Source organism: Amblyraja radiata, chromosome 10 (genome assembly GCF_010909765.2).
Source record: "Amblyraja radiata isolate CabotCenter1 chromosome 10, sAmbRad1.1.pri, whole genome shotgun sequence".
Taxonomy (NCBI): domain Eukaryota; kingdom Metazoa; phylum Chordata; class Chondrichthyes; order Rajiformes; family Rajidae; genus Amblyraja; species Amblyraja radiata.
The window spans coordinates 60,947,548-60,968,678 of record NC_045965.1 but is presented as its reverse complement, the minus strand read 5'-3'; the positions used below and the strand labels follow the sequence as shown (position 1 = coordinate 60,968,678).

The 21,131-nt window shown below is 43.8% G+C and overlaps 1 protein-coding gene across 9 annotated transcripts in view; it reads left to right on the top strand.

Annotated features, from left to right (window-relative positions):
- sh3glb1 (SH3 domain containing GRB2 like, endophilin B1) overlaps positions 1–19,073 on the top strand; it is a 45,194-nt gene extending 26,121 nt beyond the window's left edge. Inside the window, exons 6-12 of one of the 9 annotated variants that reach the window (XM_033029013.1) lie at positions 3,319–3,405; positions 5,433–5,531; positions 9,106–9,129; positions 11,550–11,639; positions 12,361–12,461; positions 13,415–13,646; positions 18,416–19,073. In XM_033029013.1, coding sequence (XP_032884904.1) covers positions 3,319–3,405; positions 5,433–5,531; positions 9,106–9,129; positions 11,550–11,639; positions 12,361–12,461; positions 13,415–13,646; positions 18,416–18,523 — 741 coding nt within the window. In that variant the 3' untranslated portion in view covers positions 18,524–19,073. The remainder of the gene's footprint in view (positions 1–3,318; positions 3,406–5,432; positions 5,532–9,105; positions 9,130–11,549; positions 11,640–12,360; positions 12,462–13,414; positions 13,647–18,415) is intronic. The other 8 variants (XM_033029015.1, XM_033029018.1, XM_033029016.1 and 5 more) reach the window with 8 other exon arrangements.
- Positions 19,074–21,131: the final 2,058 nt, after the last annotated feature.

Sequence of the window (21,131 nt, the reverse complement as noted above, 5' to 3'; positions counted from 1 at the left end):
GGTTTTGGTACCTTGATTGAGCTATTACCAAGTGCTTGCTTTGGTCCCAGTAGCACTAACAATTCCTCGCAGAAGGCAGAGATTTGTTTCTGCAGTCAGAATAGATAACATTTGAATGACGACTATATTGAATTATAAAATCAACAGTATAAATTGATGAGGTAAATGCAGATTTTTACCTTAACAAATGTATGAAAGACGTAAGTGAAATTAAAATAAATGAACAGGAATAGGGGAAGTCACTTTTGAGTGGAGGCACGTTTTGTATAAGCTACATAACTATATAATGAAAGTAAACTCGTGGGATTATTTAATGTATAATTAGAGTACAGAGTTACAGTTAACATGTTGGAGGGATGAACATTTTTGAGGCCCATGTGGCTTTTGCTCATCCATTAAGTTGTGTTCTCTTAGATCTTAGTAATGACATGTACCGTGACTTTTTCACACAAAGGGTGGTGGGTGTATGGAATGAGCTGTCAGAGGAGGGTGTTGAGGTAGAAACTAATGCAACATCAAAGAAACAATTGGACAGGTACATGGATAGTACAGGTTTAGAGGGATATGGGCCAAACTCATACAGGTGGGACTGGTGTAGATGGGATATGTGGGTCGGTGTGGGCAAGTTGGGCTGAAGGGCCTGTTTCCATGATGTATGACTCTTGACACGTGAAATAGTAAACCGTTGTGTTGGTAGTTGGATGCTTTAAGAACCTAAGTAGTAGTTGAGAACCCAGTTGCCCAGTTGACCATTCACTAGGATCATGGCTGATCCTCTTGACTCAGATCCACTTTCCAACCTGATCATCAGTTATGCTGAGTTATTCCAGCACTATTATATTTGCAGATTTCCTTATTTGAAGATCTGTTGCTCTGTCTTGAATGCACTCAATGACTAAGGAACTTTCATTCATAAAAGGAACTTTCTTAGTCTTGCCTCCGTTCTAAATGCTTGACTCTTGAGTATCCCCTAGCTCTAATCTTTTCGCCCAGAAGGATACTGTCTCAACATCTACCCTGTCATTATTGCTTGACTTGATGCAAACACTTTTTTTTGTAAATACCACTTAGTATTGACCAAGGTAGATACAAAATGCTGGAGTAACTCAGCGGGTCAGGCAGCATCTCTGGAGAGAAGGAATGGGTGACGTTTCGGGTCGAGACCTTTCTTCAGACAGAAGGCTTCGGTTTAAACCAGCATTTTGTGCCTACCTTTGATTTAAAGCAGCATCTGCAGTTCTTTCCTATAGGAAATGCATCTGCCAAAGGAAGATGTATGCGCCTTGGAGTCATTCATCCATGTTGCAATGACTCCAAAGCGCATACATCCTCCTTTGGATACAAAGGATCATGCTGCATCTGGTCTTGTCAAAGCCTTATACAATCCTTATATTTATTTTAATGCCCCCATGCAATAAAGATTAATGTAGCAATTACCTTCTGAATTGCTTGGGTGGCATAGCTGATCGAAACTGTAATTTTACGGCTCCAGAGATCTGAGATCGATCCTGACCTCGGGTGTTGTTTGTGTGTTGTTTGCATTCTCCGTGACTGCATTGGTTACTTCCGGTTTCCTCCCGCATCCCAAAGACATGTGGGTTTGTGGGTTATTTGGCGTCTGTAAATTAATTGCCCCCAATGTGTAGGGAATGGATGCGAAAGTGGAATAACATAGAATGAGTGTGAATGGGCGATCGATGGACAGCATGGTCAAAGGGCTGGTTTCCATGTTGTATCTGTCAATCATTTAATCAATCCTAAAACCTGTATGTGTTTACTTTCTGCATTTCATAAATGAAAATGCCAAGATCTTTATCTACCAACACTTACTAGTTCCTCATCATGTTTTTCCAAATAAATATTCTTTCTAACCTTAACAATTTGCTCAGACATTTGTCAAAATATTTTTTCTTTTGTAAAGTATCGTTGAGCATGCCAACTCATTCTGATTTTCTAACGAGAATCTTGGAACAATATACGTAGGATTGAACTGCAGATGCTGGTTTAAACCGAAGATAGACGCAAAAAGCTGGAGTAACTCAGCGGGACATGCAGCATCTCTGGAGAGAAGGCATGGGTGGCGTTTTGGGTTAAGACCCTTCTTCAGACTAGTCAAAGCTGCTGCCTGTCCCACTGAGTTTCTCCAGCTTTTTGTGTCTATTTTGGAACTACAGTTCTCCTTTATTTGTTCACCTGCTATATAAGCTGCATGGTTACATTTACTCCCTTCCAACCGCCTGGAGCTATCCAAGAAAGGCTCATGTTAGATGGTCATCACAATGTGTTTGTTGCACTTGATCAAACTTGAGCATCGGCAGATCAAGTTGAAAATGGTCAAAGGGCAACTTTTTTTTCGTAAAATAGCAAAACGAAAATAATACAATTTTTTATCATGGTTTGATTATCTGAAAAGGGCCAGATGGGTTAACGGGTCCAAAATACCTTCCCGACAAATACATCTCGCTGTTATTTCAAGATTCGTCGAAAGATAATTCGACTTTTTGGTGAAGTTTTGACACAACAAAAATCAGAGTTATGTCTTGTCCAATTCCATTGCAATTGTTATATTCCTTAATTCCATTACAATTGTCTTATATTTTAGCTGTACTGAAAACAGGTTTGGATCCAGACTTGTTTAAACCTAGATACATATTTACCAAGTAAACAGCCATGTACCCAAATATGCTGATCACATGATTGTGAATTCTGTGTTGGTTCTGGGCTTAAGCAGAGAAGTATATTGACTGGTTGCATTTCATAAATGAAAATGCCAACTCATTCTGATTTTCTAAAATTCTAAATTTTCTAAATTTCTAAAAACTCTGTTTTGTAGTAAATGCCTACTATTTTCTGTGTGCTTAAGCAAAGCAAGAATTTCATTGTCCTATACAGGGACACATGACAATAAACTCACTTGAACTTGAATTTGCCACGTCATTATTAGCATCCTCTGTGGGCATTTAACAAGCATTTAATGAAAAATGATGGACATGACCACCCTACAGTAAGATATGTGATCAGTGTTCACTGTTTGTCTTCAGTGAGGCAAATTACAGGTATTTTTGGCATCATGCCCCAAACAAAAATCTATATTTTAGATGGGGAGTAGAGAAGTTAGAAGTTAGGGAATAAAGAAGTTAATTGGTAATTAGAACAGCATGTGATTATGCCAGTCAATTATAACATTTGCTTTTAATTGCTAATTAAAGTTTGTTGTAACTTGTACAGTGCATGGCTCTTTGGCTTTTTTCACATAACCTAACGTAATCTATCTAACATGTGTTTCTTGTCCTTCTCTACTTTACCTGAATGTTCTAGCAACTAAACGCTACTCAGGCTGAAGGAGACAACCTTATGGTAAATTTATCTTACATGCTCAACTTGCTGCATGTAAAATGGCTGAAGGTTTGTTAGCCTTGTGTGTCTTGACTTTAAACTTGAATGCCTACTCTTGCTATCTCATCCAGGTGTGCCTGAGTTGACAAGATTTTTCTTGTTACCTCAGGTTAAAATGAATTTCAATGGGCAAATTCACTGTTATTTTGAAACTTTTTTACCTATTTCGCTCCAGTTTACACGGATTCCATTTTTCTCCTCGGGTTCAGTGTTTTAAATTTTCTCGATGAGACTCTTGAGACTGTAGATGCTGGAATCTAGAGCAACAAACAATGATGGAGGACCTCGGGCGGCACAGTGTTGCAGCATTAGAGCTGCTGCCTCACGGCGCCAGAGACCCAGATCTGATCCTGACCTTGGTGTGCTGTCTGTGCAGAGTTTGCATGTTCTCCCTGTGACTATGTTTGGTTTTCGCCAGGTGCTCAGTTTTCCTCCCACGTTCAAAAGACACGCAGGTTTGTGAGTTAATTGGCTTCTGTAAAATGCCTCTAGTGCGTAGGATGCAAAAGTGCGATAACATAGAACTAGTGTATGGATGATCGATAGTTGGCATGGACCCGGTGGACTGAAAGGGCTGTTTCCACACTGAATTTCTGAACTCAGTAGATCGTGCAGCATCTGTGGCAAGAAAGGTATTGCTTATGGTAAAGTAAACTAGAGTTGCTTCTGGATCCACTGAGTACACCCAGAAGATTGCAGATGCTGGTTTACAAAAAATCAACACAATGCTGGAGTAAGTACTTTGTGTCCTTTTCTCCTCCAAAAGATTGGTATTGCTCCAGATTCCAGCATCTGTAGCCTCGCGTGTCTCCATATAATCCACCAATATTTCCACAGATGGGATTACACATTTTTGCTATTAAAAAGTTGCAATGAGATCAAACTGAATTTTCAGTTCTCCAATTCTCTGGTTTTGGGAATGCTGTCTAAATAGTGTGCTGATGCCACAATTATCAAATGTTTTGGGAAGAGAGCAAGAGACTGCTAATTTTCAAACTGATGCGCGCAGCCTTGATAAAACTGAAGTGATCTCATATTCAATTACTAAGAAATCCCAATGTTTTGCCAGAACCTGGTTTCTCTGAGGTAAACTCTCTGAGCCCCCATTTATTTTAATTTTATTTTTTCCCCATGCCCTCGGCCCACCCAGTCCATGCCCGACCATCGAACCCCTATTTAACACTATCCTACACCATCGGGACAATTTACAATTTTTACCGAAGGCAATTAACCTACAAACCTGTACCTCGCCCAGGTCCGATCTCTCACAGATCCTTCAAACATTGCTGGGATCACAGGAAAAGTTATCATTACTTTGTGTCTGGAAAAGGAACAGAATTTAAGATGTTTAAGGGTAATTGGAATAATATCCGACAGCACCAAAATTCTGCCTGACCAGCACTACCCAAGTCCTGAGTCCTGTCAGAGATTTAGTGAATTTCAATTTAAGTTATTCATTCAGGTTTTACTGGGTTTCATTGAGCAATAGTACTTTGATGGCAAGAGGAGGTATTGTGGTGTTTTTATTCCATTGCTGTTTCTGTTTCTTCACATCTTCTAAAATTGTACGATTTTGTTACAAGCCCTTTCAGTGCTTAAGGCCGTCATGTTTCATTTTAAATCACTTAAAAAAAAATCAACATTTTTTTCACTATTTTGTTCATCAAATATCTTTAAAGCATCTAATCAGTGTCTTTTGGATAACCTGTTATCTTTGGTCTGGCTGAATTGCACTGAAAGAGTTTTTAGCTCAATGAGATAAATGTTGCTCCTAATAGTATGAATTGGTGAAAGTGTGAATCAAGTTACACCTAAATGCTGCAGTTCAAAGCAAAACCTTTTGCAATGGGGTATTTTTATACATAAATTTTAAATCCTGGGTGTTTAAAATCAGCCATGGTTCTTGGTGGTCATTTGGGTATCTCAGTGCAACATTGTTCAACATTGTCCCTCTACTGCCTTATACAATAGTGGCACCTTCTTGGGAAGTTATCCACTGGTGAATTCAAAGCTGTTTTATTCTGGCTCCTCTTCAGAATTGTCTGGCTGTATCCCTTCCTTGCGGTTATGGCAAAGCTGCTCTGGATCGTGGACTACCTCAGATCCAACTACCACTCGCCCTGGCCTCCTTCACGGTAGCCTCATTCATGTTTAATTTGCTCTGTATATCCAAAGTAATAGTTATCCCTCTGGTGCAGACCCTGTGCACTTCTCAAAGTTACTTTTTGTCTTTCATGTTTTATTTCCTCAGACTGAGACACAAGTGTATAGTGGGAGGTATGTGTGTGCTTTACAAGTCAACCTGCCCTTCCTGTCGAAAGTTCCTCTCCCACTTCAAAAACTCACTTGAAACATTAACTCTGCTTTCCACGCAGATGTATGCAGATCTGCTGTGTACTTCCTGTAAATTCACTATTTTCAACAAACGTTTGTTGCTCACTTCCTACTTTGCTGTGATCTAAAGTTTCTTGTGCAAACCAAAATCCACAAGTAGAAACAAAGAACTGCAGATGCTGGTTTCTACCAAAGATAGACACCAAGCGCAGGAGTAACTCAGCAGATTAGGCAGCTCCTCTGGAGAAAAACGATGAGTAAAGTTTTGACGTCTGAAGAAGGGTCCCGACCCGAAATGTCACATCCATTTTCTCCAGAGATGCAGCCTGAACCACTGCATTGCTCCAGCACTTTGTGCCTAGCTGTGGTGCAATGTTTCTGGCAGTCATACTTAAGAGTGCTGAACCTCAATGCAGTGTCTGTAAAACCACTGGAAATGTTTTACAGACTGTGCGGCTATCACTGGCACAGTCCTGCATAGACACTGTGGGCCAAAGAGCCTGTTCCTGTGCTGTACTGTTCTATGTCTATGGGCATCTTGGTTGCCGTGAACAAATGACCCGTTTCTGTGCTATACTACTGTAGCTAACAGGCGATAGATACAAAATGCTGGAGTAACTCAGCAGGACAGATAGCACCTGTGGAAAGAAGGAATGGATGACGTTTCGGGTCAAGACTCTTCTTCAGATTAGTCAAGGGAAAGGGAAACGAGCTATTGACCAGTGATGTAGAGAAATAGAACAAATGGATGAAAGATATGCAAAAAAAGTAATTATGATAAAGGAAACAAGCTATTGTTAGCTGTTTACTAAGTGAGAACAGGAACCTGGTACAACCTGGGTGGGGGTGAGAGAGGGAGTGCATGGGTTACTTGAAGTTGGAGAAATCAATATCATACCACTGGGCTGTAAGCAGCCCACACAAAATATGAGATGCTGGTTCCTCCAATTTACGATTAGCCTCACTCTGACAGTGGAGGAGGCCTAGGACAGAAATTTGCTTCAGCAGCCCACTCTGCCCCTCAGTAATTACTTCTTCCAAACCTGGCCTACAATCTGCTTGCTTTCCTTTTATTGCATCAATAGTGTCCTTCAACTACTTCACTCGGTAGCAGATTCCACCTTCGCGTCCCTCAAGAATTAAACTCTTTAAGCAAACTCTAAACCAAAAGCATTACTCCAGAACCACTTTATAAAACAATTTCTACCAGTATTTAATTTGTAATTTACTTTTTTTGCATTATCAATGAAGGGAGAGATAGATCAGCCATGATTGAATGGTGGAGTTGACTTGATGGGCCGAATGGCTTAATTCTGCTCCTATCTCTTATGATCTTATGATTACCACTTTGGTGTTTCAATCGGGTTAGAAGGCAAACTATTTTTAAATCATCTCTACTTCAAGACCTGCTGCAGTGAGGTAGGATGGTGCAGCTGGTCGAGACTCTGCCTCGCAGTGCAAGAAACCTTGGTTCGGTCCGACATGGGGTGCTGCCTGTGTGGAGTTTGCACATTCTTCCTGTGACCGCGTGGGTTTCAGCAAGATGCTCCAATTTCCTACCGCTTCCCAAAGATGTGTGGGTTTGTAGGTTAATTGACCTCTATAAATTGCCCTTAATGTGCAAGGAGTGAATGCAAAAGTGGGATAACGTAGATCTTGTGTGAACAGGTGATCGATGGTCAGCGTGGACTTGGTGGGCCGATGGGTCAGTTTCCATGCTGTATCTTAACTAAACTAAATAATCTTGCAAGATAAATGTTACGAGGCATTGGTATTTCAGACCTTGTAACATTGTTGCTTTTAAAGCTTGCCATTGTGCGCAATTTAGGGCATGGAGTCATTTTACTATGGGTGTGACTTGGCCTGCTTGTAAACCAGTGGCCATTTTGTCAACATCCAGGGATGACTAGCTAAATTCAATACCCTTTGAAGAGCTGTGTTATTCTGCATTGCCCTTAAATTTGCTGCCACACCTAAATTCTCTTGATTCCCAATTTTTTTCACGGTCGAGTATGTGAAATAAACTTTTTTATTTTTCAGCCCTTCCCCCCCCCCCCCCTCCCCCACCTCTTGTAGGCAATGCAGTGAATGCCAGGAATTAAAAGAAGCTTCTTTAAATCAGAAGATAAGAGATGGCAGTTACTGAAATCCAGGACACTGGAAAAACTGAGCAGGTTAAGCAGCACCAGTGGAGGCAAAAGTTGTAAGTCAGTATTTTGCTGCAAGATCCTGCCCAGGACTGTGAAACAGGAAGATTGCCTATGTTTAGCAGTACACGTCCACCATCTATTTTCTAGCAACTGGTGGTCTGTCCCCTCCTTTAATCCGGACAAAATTCCCTCGTGTGCCCATATTCGCCCCACCTACCCCACCCAGACTCATCTGTCCATCTAGTTTTCTTTTCCCTTTGTGTCGGAAGGAACTGCAGATGCTGGTTTACACCGAGGAAAGACAGGAAATGCTATAGTAACTCAGCGGGATAGGCAGCATCTCTGGAAAGAAGGAATGGATGATGTTTTGAGTGGAGACCCTTCATCAGACTCCATCTGACAAAGGGTCTCGGCCCGAAACGTCACCCATTCCTTCTCTCCAGAGACACGGCCTGGCCCGCTGAGTTATTCCAACATTTTGTGTCTCTTCCCTTTGTTCATTCTTCACATTTCCCCCCCCCCCCCATCTAGTTCCATCCGTTCAGTATCCTCTCCCCATCTCTCATTCTGCCTATCACTCTCCGGCCTCTATCCCACCCCAACCCTCCGAGCTAGTGGTACGTACTCATCCTTCCTGATCCCTAATGCAGGGTCTTGAACCAAAATATCGACTTGTACCTTTTGTTCCACAAATGCTGCTTAAACCCTTGAGTTTCTTTTAATATTCTGTTTGCAATGTTGATGATCCCACGTCTGTGGATCCTGGATTTGATACTAAGATGAATCTTAGCTGCCGTTATAATGTACGCAATTTCTAATGGACATTGTGTATGTGATAAATTTTAGTAAGTGCTGTAGAATTTTTTTTAGTACTGTGGTGTTTGTTAATTTTGAAACTCCTTAAAGCCAATATTAAAGTATTCACAATTGGCATCGTTATCATAAAGTGGGCATATGAATCAAACAGAGGTACAAATATCAGAGCTGAGAGAAACTCATAGGTGTAATCAGCAGTTCAAAATTAATCTTCAGCTAAAGAGCATGCAGCATTTGTGTTTGATTTCAGTTTATTTTTGTCATCTTGCATGTATTTTTCTCAGTCATGAATTTTGTTATTAAGCAGTAATTAAAATAGGCTGGTTTGTCAGCTGCTTTATATCAAATCTGCATTTCCACAAATATAATGTAAATCAGTGATTTTGTTGTTTGTTTAAATGCTTGACAGCTTTGGGCAGAGGAGGTGACAAATGTAAGTAAAAAACCGTAAAAATGTTTTCTTGCCATTATAAAGTTGAAACGTGTTATATTGAGTGAATACTTTATTGTCACATGTGACGAGTCACAGTGAAATTCTTTGCTTGCATACCCAGGGTATACCCAGTCTGAAGAAGGGACTCGACCCGAAACGTCACCCGTTCCTTCTCTCCAGAGATGCTTTTAGTGTCTATCTTATTGGTATACCTTGGTGGTCCCCCCACGCCGGGTCTTCCATTGCCCATTGGCGCAGAAACTTGGGGTGATATTTGAATTGATTTATTAAAGGGAAAAGTAGCAACTTCTGAACCAAAATCAAGAGTGTGGCATTATCCTAATGGTAAAGTTACTGCCTTTCCACGCTCACAGCACCAGAGACCCAGGTTCGATCCCGACTACGGGTGCTGTCTGTACGGAGTTTGTACGTTCCCCCCCCATGACCGCATAGGTTTTCTCCGAGATCTTCTGTTTCCTCCCTCCCTGGAGGAAACTGAAGATCTCGGAGAAACCCTATGCAGTCATGGGGGGAGGACGTACAAACTCCGCACAGACAGCACCCGTAGATGTACAGGTTGATTGGCTTGGGATAAATGTAAATTTCTCTAGTGTGTGTAGGATGTTGTTGGTGTGCGGGGGTCGCTGGTCGTTGTGGACTTGGGGGGCCTGTTTCTGCACTGTATCTCGAAACTAAACTAAAAATAAATAATAATTTCAATATTAAAATGAGCTTTTAAAGAAGGAAGTTGTGTTATTGCAAAATGGCTTCCTCTTCCCAGCGCAGTGTTGTTCTCGCAGTGACGGATGGCATTGTGCAATGCAGACGCGTTTGTGTCACATCAAAGTTCTGTATCTCCTCTGATGTGGCTGAACTGCACTGACACAATTGCCAAATTTCCTGTAGCGTTGAAGCATTAGAAGGCAGCATGGTTAAGGAGGAACTGCAGATGCTGGTTTACATCATCATGGAAATACACACGCCTTATGGAGTAACTCAGCGGGTCAGGCAGCATCTCCGTAGAAAAGGGACAGGTGACGTTTGGGGTCGAGGCCCTTGTTCAGACTCAAAACTCAGATGAAAGTGGCACTGCTTGGATTCAGTAAGAGATCAGTTAGAGACTTTGATGTTTGGTAATTAGCTAAGGAAAAGCAAGAGGGCACCTGGAATTGACAAATCAATTTGTCTGCACGGTGGCGCAGCGGTAGAGTTACTGCCTAAATGTGCCAGAGACCCAGGTTCGATCCTGACTACGGATGCTTGTCTTTTTTTAGTCCGTGCGTTCTCCCCGAGACCTGCGTGAGTTTTCTCCGGGATCTCCGGTTTCCTCCCACACTACAAAGGTTTGTAGATTAATTGGCTTGGTATCGATGCAAAATTGTCCCTAGTGTGCGTAGGATAGTGTAAGTGTGTGGGGATCGCTGGTCGGCACGGACTCGGTGGGCCGAAGGGCCTGTTTCGGCGCCGTATCGCTAAACTAAACTCAACTAAAACTAATTTGTTTTGTACATTTTTTAAAAATGTAGAAATGACGTAAGAGGGGAGGACCTGAGCTATAGGGAGAGGTTGGGTAGGTTAAGACAATTCCTTGGAGCACAGGAGGATGAGGGGTGATCTTGTAGAGGTGTATAAAATCATGAGGGGAATGGAAAGGGTGAATGCAGAGTCTTTCACCCAGAATAGGGGAATCAAGAACCAGGAGGCATAGGATTGAGGTGAGAGGGGAAAGATTTAATAGGAACCCTGAAGGGTAACTTTGTCACGGAGAGGGTGGTGGGTATATGGAACGAGCTGTCAGGAGAAGTAGTTGAGGCAGGTACTATAACAACATTTAAAAGTTATTTGGGCAGGTACATGGATAGGATAGGTTTGGAGGGATATGGGGCAGATGTGGGCAAGTGGGACTAGTGTTGATGGGGCATGTTGGTCGGCATGGGCAAGTTGGGCTGAAGGGCCTGTTTCCATGCTGCACAACTCAGCGACTCTACGAAAGTTTTCTAAAGGAAATTATGCTGTTTCCTTTAAACAAATATCCAGCATCAGCATTAAAGATATTGAAATACCAAAACAAATGCAGACTGTTCCATGGAGGTTTGGGAAACGGAATGACACATGGGAACCCAGTGTGAAACTTTGCCATTTAAGGAATTGCATGATTAACATAAATGGCATATAAAGATAGTAGCAAGAACATTTTGAACGCACAAAATGTGTTAGGCAGGCACTAGGCTTGGTTTTCTTGATTGAGCACTTATCCTGGCATTGTAGCATGTATTTTGTTTTAGTAGTAAATTTTGTATTTATATGCAAGAAGCTGTGATTAGATTTGCACTGCATTATGATTCAAATGTTTAGTGGCATACAGAAATATTTTGGCTCTAGTCAGATTATTTTTTTTAAAGAACTGTCTTTCTGCACAGGCTGAGCAGGAAGTGCGAATCACACAGAGCGACTTTGACCGCCAGGCTGAGATCACAAGACTTTTGCTTGAGGGGATCAGCAGTACACATGTAAGTTGTCCTTCTGTGTAGGAAGATAGACACACAAAATACTGGAGTAACACAGCGGGTCAGACATCATCTCCGGAGAATATAGCCGAGAATATTGCGGGAAACTAGAGAGGAAATTGCGATGGCCCTGGTACAACGGCCTGTCGGCCCGCAGCCGCATTGAGGGCGTACGCAACGCCTCGACGGGCGTACGCAGCGTCTCAACGTCGTACGCAACGTCTCAACGTCGTACGCAGCGTCTTGACGCCGTACACCTAGCGCGTGGCGTTGCGCGATGACGTCATCGCCCGGCGTGCCGTAGCGCGATGACGTCACCGCCCGACGCCATGCGACGTCCAAATTCAGTCGGCCCGCCTGCTGCCCAGCTGATTGGTGAGTATGATGTTGGGACCAGCCCCGCACAACTCCATACGCCTCTGCGGTTGGAAGTGGGACCGGCCCCGCGAGGCCGTACACCTCAAGCCACCACGTTTGGTTGCGCTAGACGCATGCAAACACATGCTGGTGGGACAGGCCCTTTAAGTTGTCTTTCCTTTGTCACTGCACTAGATCTATTGTGCTTTGACCTCACTCCGCTTGTTCTTTTAACAAGCCCCAGTGATATTCCATCTCTTACTATTTTGCATTCACGGGCCGTAAAACACTCTCTCAGTCCTTGTCTTGTGGTTGATTGCCAAATTATCTACATTGTTGTTTTCTCTTTGTCCCCATTCCCCTCCAGGCACACCACCTTCGCTGCTTGCACGAGTATGTTGATGCCCAAGTGACCTACTATGCACAATGCTATCAGTATATGGTTGATTTGCAAAAGCAGCTTGGAAGGTAATTTGGATTTGGAATAAGAATTTTTTTTTGTCTCTCCTTTCTATAGTGTCACAGGGGAGTAAAGCAATTAAAAAAAATGTTTGCATTCACTTTGTAATTTTTTGTGTATAGCTATACATCCACTAATTTTCTGTTTTGTGAAAAATAATTGCCTCGAACATGTCTTGGGTCAGACATCTTTAGATTATGAATGGGGCATGAATGAACTAAGCCTTGCTTACTGTTCCATATCACATTTTGCTTTATTCAACATTTATTAACATAACCATGGGATATGCATCAATATTTTATGACGCTACAGATTTAAAAAATAAAAATGAACAGCAGATGCTGGTTTATACCAAAGATAGACACATAGTGCCGTGTGAACTCAGTGGGTCAGGCAGCATATCTGGAGAATATGGGTCAGAGGGTGGTGAATCTGTGGAATTCTTTGCCACAGAAGGCAGTGGAAGCCATCGATGGATTATTGTTAAGGCGGAGATTGATAGATTCCTGATTAATACGGGTGTCGGGGGTTACAGGGAGAAGGCAGGAGAATGGGGTTGAGAGGGAAAGATAGATCAGCCATGATTGAATGGTGGAGTAGACTTGATGAGCCGAATGGCCTAATTCTGTTCATATAACTTGTGAACTTATGAAAATAGATGGGTCTAAAGAAGGGTCCCGACCTGAAACGTCACTTAGCCAATTTCTCCATAGATGCTACTTGGACCTGCTGGGTTACTCCAGCACTTTGTGAGAAAACCCAGCCTGCACTGCCATTCATTGCGATCATGGCTGATCGTCCCCAATCAATATCCCGTGCCTTTGTGTCTTTCTTTGTTTGTTTTTTTTGTGAAGTTTTGTGTTGATGTAGTAACAATTTGCAGATGTTAAGATAAATTTAGTGAGAATGTCTTAATTTTTGTCAGTTTATCCGCGTTCATGTTTACCATTTTATTTTCTAGTTTTCCGACCTCGTTCACTTCCAACAACAATCAGATTGCCTCAGCGCCAGTTTTATCCAACACCGTGCCACCATTTTCTGCATCTTCAGTCCCACTATCCACGTTAAACAATCCAATCGCTGCCACTGGTACCATAGACTATAAGCTGTCGTCTAGTGGCACAAGAAAAGCTCGTGTTCTCTACGATTATGATGCTGCAGACAGCAGTGAGTTGTCGCTTTTAGCTGATGAGGTGAGCAAAAATGTGTCAACATTTGAGTGTTATTCTTATGCCATTGAATAAAATACTTGGTAGACACAAAATGCTGGAGTAACTCAGCGGGTGAGGCAGCACCTCTGGAGAGAAGGAATGGGTGACGTTTCGGGTCGAGACCCTTCTTCAGACCGATAAAATACTTTCTTTGTTTAGTTTAGTTTAAAGACGTAGTGCGGAAACTAGCCTTTTGGCAAACCGAGCCCGTGCCGACCAGCAACCCTGGCACACAAACACCATCCTACACACACCAGGGACAGTTTACAATTTTACCAAGCCAATTAGCCTACAATCCTGTACGCCTTTCGAGTGTGGGAGAAAACCCATGTAGGTCAGGGGGGAGAATATACATAGAAACATAGAAAAATAGGTGCAGGAGGAGGCCGTTCGGCCCTTCTAGCCTGCACCGCCATTCATTGCAATCATGGCTGATCGTCCCCAATCAATATCCCGTGCCTCCCCATATCCCTTGATTCCACTAGCCCCTAGAGCTCTATCCAACTCTCTCTCAAACTCCGTACAGACTATAACCGTAATCAGGATTAAATCCAGGTCTCTGGCGTGCTAAGGCAGCAACTCTACCGCTGTGCCAGCAGGCCACCCTCTCTCCTAATAATCGATAAAACTCCTTTTGGAGTAGTGGGGCATTGGAGATGTGGCCAAATGTCCATTATTTATTGGATGCAGCATATCTTATAGAACAGTAGAGCGCATGAACTGACCCTTGGGCCCACAATGTCTGTGCTGAATACGATGCCAGTACTAACTCTTATCTACCTGTACATAATCCATATCCCTCCATTCCCAGCCATGTGCCTGTCTAAATGATATTTGTCCCCACCACCATCCCCGGCAGCGCATTCCAAACACACACAACAGAATGGACCCGCATACCTCCTTTAAACTTTGCTCATGTCACATTAAAGCCATGCTCTCTAGTATGTATATTTCCATCTTGGGAAAAGGATTCTGTCTATCTTATCAGTGCCTCTCATCATTTTATGTACTTCTATTGGGTCTCCCTTCAACAACCAGCGTTCCAGAGAAAATAATCCAAGTCTTTAAAATGATGAGAGGGATAGACAGAGTTGACGTGGATAAGCTTTTTCCATTGAGAGTAGGGAAGATTCAAACTAGAGGACATGATTTGAGAATGAAGGGACAGAAGTTTAGGGGTAACATGAGGGGGAACTTCTTTACTCAGAGAGTGGTAGCTGTGTGGAATGAGCTTCCAGTGAAAGTGGTGGAGGCAGGTTCGATTTTATCATTTAAAAATAAATTGGATAGGTATATGGACGGGAAAGGAATGGAGGGTTATGGTCTGAGTGCAGCTAGATGGGACTAGGTGAGAATAAGTGTTCGGCACGGACAAGAAGGGCCGAGATGGCCTGTTTCCGTGCTGTAATTGTTATATGGTTATAAGATTGTCCGCCCTCTCCTTGCTGCTCATTTCCCCCTAATCAAGGCATCATTCTGCTAAATTTCCTCTGCACCCTTTCCAAAGCCTCCACACCCTTCCTGCAATGGGGTGATTGGAACTGCACACAATACTCCAAAAATGTGGCCTAGCCAAAGTCCGATAAAGCTCACTGACTCCTATACTCAATGCTTTGACCAATGCAGGCAAATATACCATGTGCCTGATGTACCACTTTACTGATTTTCTGCTCCTATTGTTTTTAACTCCAGAGTGCTGAAGCTGATTTGACCATCCCTACACTTCCTAGGCTTTCCTGGTCTCTGCTGCTCAGCTGCTGCTTGCTTTAGTTGGCCAATCCTTCAGGACATTTTAATAAGGAACATTATTGTCAGAATTTCAGTATTAAAGGATGTTCTTTTAGGAAGGAGCTGAGGAGATATTTCTTTAGTCAGAGGGCAGTGAATTTGTGGGATTCTTTGCCACAGAAGGCTGTAGAGGCCGTCAGTGGATATATTTAAGGCAGAGATAGACAGATTCTTGATTAATATGGGTGTCAGAGGTTATGGGGAGAAGGAGGGAGAATGGATTTAGGAGGGAGAGATAGATCAGCCATGATTGAATGAAGGAGCACTTGATGGTGCGAATGGCGTAATTTTCTATTCCTATCACTTATGACCTTATGAGAACCATTTTATCATTGAAATTCACTCCGTAAGCCTAGAAGTTATCAAGAGACAGATGTCAGGGTGTAACTTTAATAAGGTTTCTTTGACTTTCGATTGTTTACTTGGTGGAAACTTGTGATCCTTCCCTCCAATCCTGGCCGTCTGATAAGGCTCTTCCTCTCCCTTGCCCAGTCCATCACAGTTACTGACCTGCCCACCGTCGAAGGAATCTATAGAAGGTGTTGTCTCAAAAAAGGCAGCCAGCATCATCAAAGAGCCACACCATCGTGGCCAGCCTCTCATTTCACTCTCGCCATCGGGAAGAAGGTATAGGAGTCTGAAAACTGTAACTTTTGGGGTGGTATAGTGGTAGAGCTGCTGCATTGCAGCCCCAGGGACCGAGGTTTGACCCTGACTACAGGTGCTGCCTGTGCGGAGTTTGCACGATCTCCCAGTGACCGCCTGGGTTTTCTCCAGGTTCTCCGGTTTCCTTACACAGAGAGTTGTGAGTCTGTGGAATTCTCTGCCTCAGAGGGCGGTTCTCTGGATGCTTTCAAGGGAGAGCTAGATAGGGCTCTTAAAGATAGCGGAGTCAGGGGATATGGGGAGAAGGCAGGAACTGGGTACTGATTGGGGATGATCAGCCATGACCACATTGAATGGCGGTGCTGGCTCGAAGGGCTGAATGGCCTACTCCTGCACCTATTGTCTATTGTCACACTCCAAAGATGTAAGTTAATTGGCTTCAGTAAAAATTGTAAATTGTCCCTAATGTATAATATGATGCTAGTGTACAGGGCATGACTGGCCGGAGTAGACTTGGTGGGCTGAAGGGCCTGTTTCTGCACTGTGTCGCTGTGTAATGTCCAGGTTGAGTAACAGCTTCTTCCCAACAACCATGAAGGCTATTGAACACTACAAATTCCAACTAAACTCTGAACTACCAATTGCCTAGGGACTTTGGGCTTTGTTTATAGCTCTATATTGAGTTTTTCATTTATTGAACTTTTTTTATTTGTTTATTATATAATCTATCGACTACTGTGTTTACAATTCTGTTTTGCTGCTGCAGCTAAGAATTTCATTGTTCCATTTCAGTAGATATTACAATAAAAACAACTCTTGACACTTATGTTCGGAAGTGGCGGCGCTGTTGAACGGCTGCGGCTCGCCTGCAGTCCGTCTGTTTTTACTTTTTGTTGTTGTTTTTTTTGTCTTGTTTAGTTAAATTTTTGGTTATTAGGTTGTGTTATGTGTGTGGAGGGGGGGGGCTGAAACAGGGTTTTCTGTCTCCCTTTGGGGGAATGCGACTTTTTCTTGTCGTATCCCCCTTCTCTGCCTCCGTCTGCGCTGAGGCCTAATGGCGGAGCTGGCGGCCTCCAACCTGCGACCAACCTCGAGGCTCCGGAGGTAGAGACAGCCAGGACTCACCAAGCTGGCCGTCTTCGAGCTGTGGTGGCGTTCAGACGCTCTAGTGGCAGCGGCACGACTCGGCGCTCCGGTGAGGGCGGCCCGGCGCGTGGCTGGGACGGAGCTGGCTGAGACGCTCCGGTGGCAGTGGCACGACTCGGGGCTGGGGCGGCGCTCCCGTGAGGGCGGCGCGGGGCTGGGACGGTGCTGGCTGAGACGCTCCGGTGGCAGCGGCACGACTCGGGGCTGGGACGGCGCTCCCGTGAAGGCGGCGCGGGGCTGGGACGGTGCTGGCTGAGACGCTCCGGTGGCAGCGGCACGACTCGGCGCTCCCGTGAGGGAGGCCCGGCGCGGAGCTGAGACGGTGCTCCGGTGGCTGTGGCGGCCCGGCGCGGGGGCTGAGACGGTGCTCCGGTAGCTGAGGCGGCGTTCTGGCGGTGGCGACCTGAATCCGGGGCTCGGCCGCGGGCCAGTGGACGACATCATCCGGAGCTCGCGGGTCACAGGCTGGTGCCTGTTTTTCTGAGCTCCCGCGGCAACATCTGCGTCCGCTGGACTGGAGAACCGGCCCGTTCACGGAGCTCGGTGATCCGCGGGACTGATTACCATCGCCCGGGGGGGGTTTCGCCTCAGCGCAGAGGGAGAAGAGGAGGGAAGAGACAGTAACCCTTAGATTTTTGCCTCCATCACAGTGAGGAGGTGCTTGGTGAACTCACTGTGGTGGATGTTAATTTGTGTTTATTGTGTGTTTTGTTGTTTATTATTACATGTATGGCTGCAGGCAACGACATTTCGTTCAGAAGGTCTGAATGACAAATAAAGGATCTAAGTCTAATTCTAAGTTATGTGTGTTTATCCAATGGTTTAATGGAGCCTTATTTGTCACATGTATAACTGCACAGTGAAATTCTTTTTGCATATATTACACATGCAGGTGGCGACAGTATTCAAAGTCCAGACCCGTCAAAGTCCCATGCACTCGATGTGCTGAAGCAGTTGCTGCGAACTGTCGTCCCTCTCCTCTCCTCTCCTCGCCTCGCCCGGCCATCTTTGTGTCCCGGGGGCGCCTCCTGCAATCGACCCTGAAGGCGCTGGAGGCATTTCCCCGGTTCTCCTTTCCACCCGTCCACTCCTCGCTTCTGGCGTTTCCCGGTTACCGAACAACGAGCCTTTTTGGTGGGCACCTCGGCAAGGCCATGACTGTCCCAACAGCTCTGTCCACTGTGGAATAACAGACCTGCTTTATTTTTCAGGTGATAACTGTATACAGCCTGCCCGGTATGGATTCTGACTGGTTGATGAGTGAAAGGGGGAATCAGAAAGGAAAAGTGCCCATTACATACTTGGAGCTGCTAAACTGAACATATTGATCTGAAAATATTGGTTGTAATCACAATATTTAATTGCAGCCAACTTTGTATAAAGCAATTCATGAAATGTCTTCCACACATGTTGTCCCTGAAATGTTTGGGACCATATGAGTTACATGTATGACTAAACATGTGTGTTCGTTACTGCACTCGTCCAAGCCAATGTATAACTCCCTTGCTTTTGAAAACTTTTAATATTTTTGTGCCATGAATGTTATTTGCTAAGAAATATCTGCTTCATTTTCTATTTAATATTTCATTCTTGCATATATTAGTGATTGGAAAAGCATTTCTTTATTAAACCAACTTGAATACAACATCTCTGTATTTCTAAAACTTATTACCAGAAACATGGAATTTAGCTTTAAAAAAAAATGACATGTGCTTGACTAAATGTTAAAAATGATGTACAGCATCGCCGAAATAAAACAAAGTGTCAAAAGATCTCTTTCCTGTATGTATTTGTGTACTTGGACCTTGGATCCATTGCGAACATAGGCACTCAAGCATTTAATGAAACGTTTGTTCTTGTTAGTCCTGAGGTGGGACCTGTCGGCTGTTAATTTCCTGTCCCTGCTCCATCTCCTGCTCTCCTTTGGCTAAAATTGACCAGACATTTCACGCCTTTGTAACTACTTTACCTTTCAGTTTAGTTTATTGTCGCTTGTACTGAGGTACAGTGAGAAGCTTTTGTCACGCGCTAACCAGTCAGTGGAAAGACAATACATGATCAAGCCATTTACAGAGTATAGATACATAAGGGGTTAACGTGAATAACTTCAAGCAGTAAATGTTCGCCTACACAAGGCATGGTGGAAGTCTATATTGTTAAATACATACGTCTTCATAATAACACCTCTAGAGCAGATTTGGGTTCTAGTGAACCTAGATTGCCGTTGCACCATACCCCCTATAGTGGCCATTTCACTGGTTTTGTGTGTCATTAATCATGGCATGTGTCATTAAATTTTAGACTGCCCGTTATTATGTGGGTGGGATTTATGACGTTTGGAGCGAGGTTTCTTGCGCAGAAGCTTCGTTTTTAGTTTTGGACCAGCACGAGGAAGGCATACCCTTTGACCATGCAGCACGAGGAAGGCATACCCTTTGACCATGCTGGAGTTCGATGAAGGTTATAGTGTACAAGTCGGGAGAAGGTTGGATGTACACCTTATTGTTTTTCATCAGCAATAAAGAATCTATTAATCAAAAGACTGTTATGAAGATTTATCCGTGAAGAAGCTCTGAAGGCCTCTGACGGAAAGCTCTCATGCGTATAACGACATTCTCCTTAATCATGTAGTCCACTTAGTAGCTAGAGGGAGTAATCTCTTGAACGATATAAAAATCTAGTTACCCAGTAAGACGGCCCATCTGGCGGGATCTTACAGTCGTGGGAGCGGGGAGAGCGAGCAGCATGAAGATGGCTTGTGTACCGGGCCTGTGCCTGCCGCAGACGTGTGGGGCCGGGGACTCTGCGGCTCCCTGACCTGGGAATTCCCACAAATTCACAAGTTATAGGAGTAGAATGAGGCCATTCAGCCCATTGAGTCCACTCGGCCATTCAATCCTAATCCCATTTTCCTGCCTTCTCCCCATAACCCTTGACACCCGTTCCAATCAAGACTTTGTCTATCTCTGCCTTAAAAATACCCACTGACTTGGCCTTCACTGCCCTCTGTGGCAATGAATTCCACAGATTAACTACCCTCTGACTAAAGAGGTTCCTCACCTGTTTTCTAAAAGAGCGCCCTTTAATTCAATGACCTCTGGTCCTGGACTCTCCCACCAGTGGAAACATGCTTTCCACACCCACGCTTAACTAAGCCTTTCATAATTCTGCATGTTTTAATGACCCCCCTCAACCTTCTAAACACCAGCGAGTAGAGGCCCAGTGCTGTCGAACTCTCATCATATGCTAACCCACTCATTCCTGGGATCATTCTTGTAATTCTCCTCTGGACCCTCTCTGGAGCCAGCACATCCTTCCTCAGATATGGGGCCCAAATTGGCTCACCGTACTCCAAATGCAGCCTGACCAGCGCCTTGTAGAGCCTCAGCATTCCATCTCTGTTTTTGTGTTCCATTCCTCTTGTTCTAAATGCTAGCATTGAATTTGCCTTCCTTGTTACCGATTCGACTTGCAAATTATCTTTTTGGGAGACCTGTACTAGCACTCCCAAGTCACATTGCACCTTTTTTTTTTAACCCCCCCCCCCCCCCCCCCCCCAGCCTTGGATTAAACTTTACCCCCTCACTCTGTTATAGCGGACAATCAGCAATAACAGACACCACTATCCCCACTGTGGCTGCGATCGCAAAGGTTTACTATATGTGTACAGTAGTTTCCAAGGGTACATTTTTGCGCAGCCTGGAGAATTTTGGATTAACCTGGAATCCTGAAATGACTGAAAAAATATATTTACAGAAAAGATCCAAAATTTCCAGAACATTTTGACGATATTTGGACAAAGGTCTCTAAAATAATTATCATTCTTATACTTCACTGGAGTGTGAATTATAATTGATGCATCCTGTGTGTATAAACTGTACTAATGCTGATCTGAAAATAGCACAGATCACAATTTGCAATGCTAAA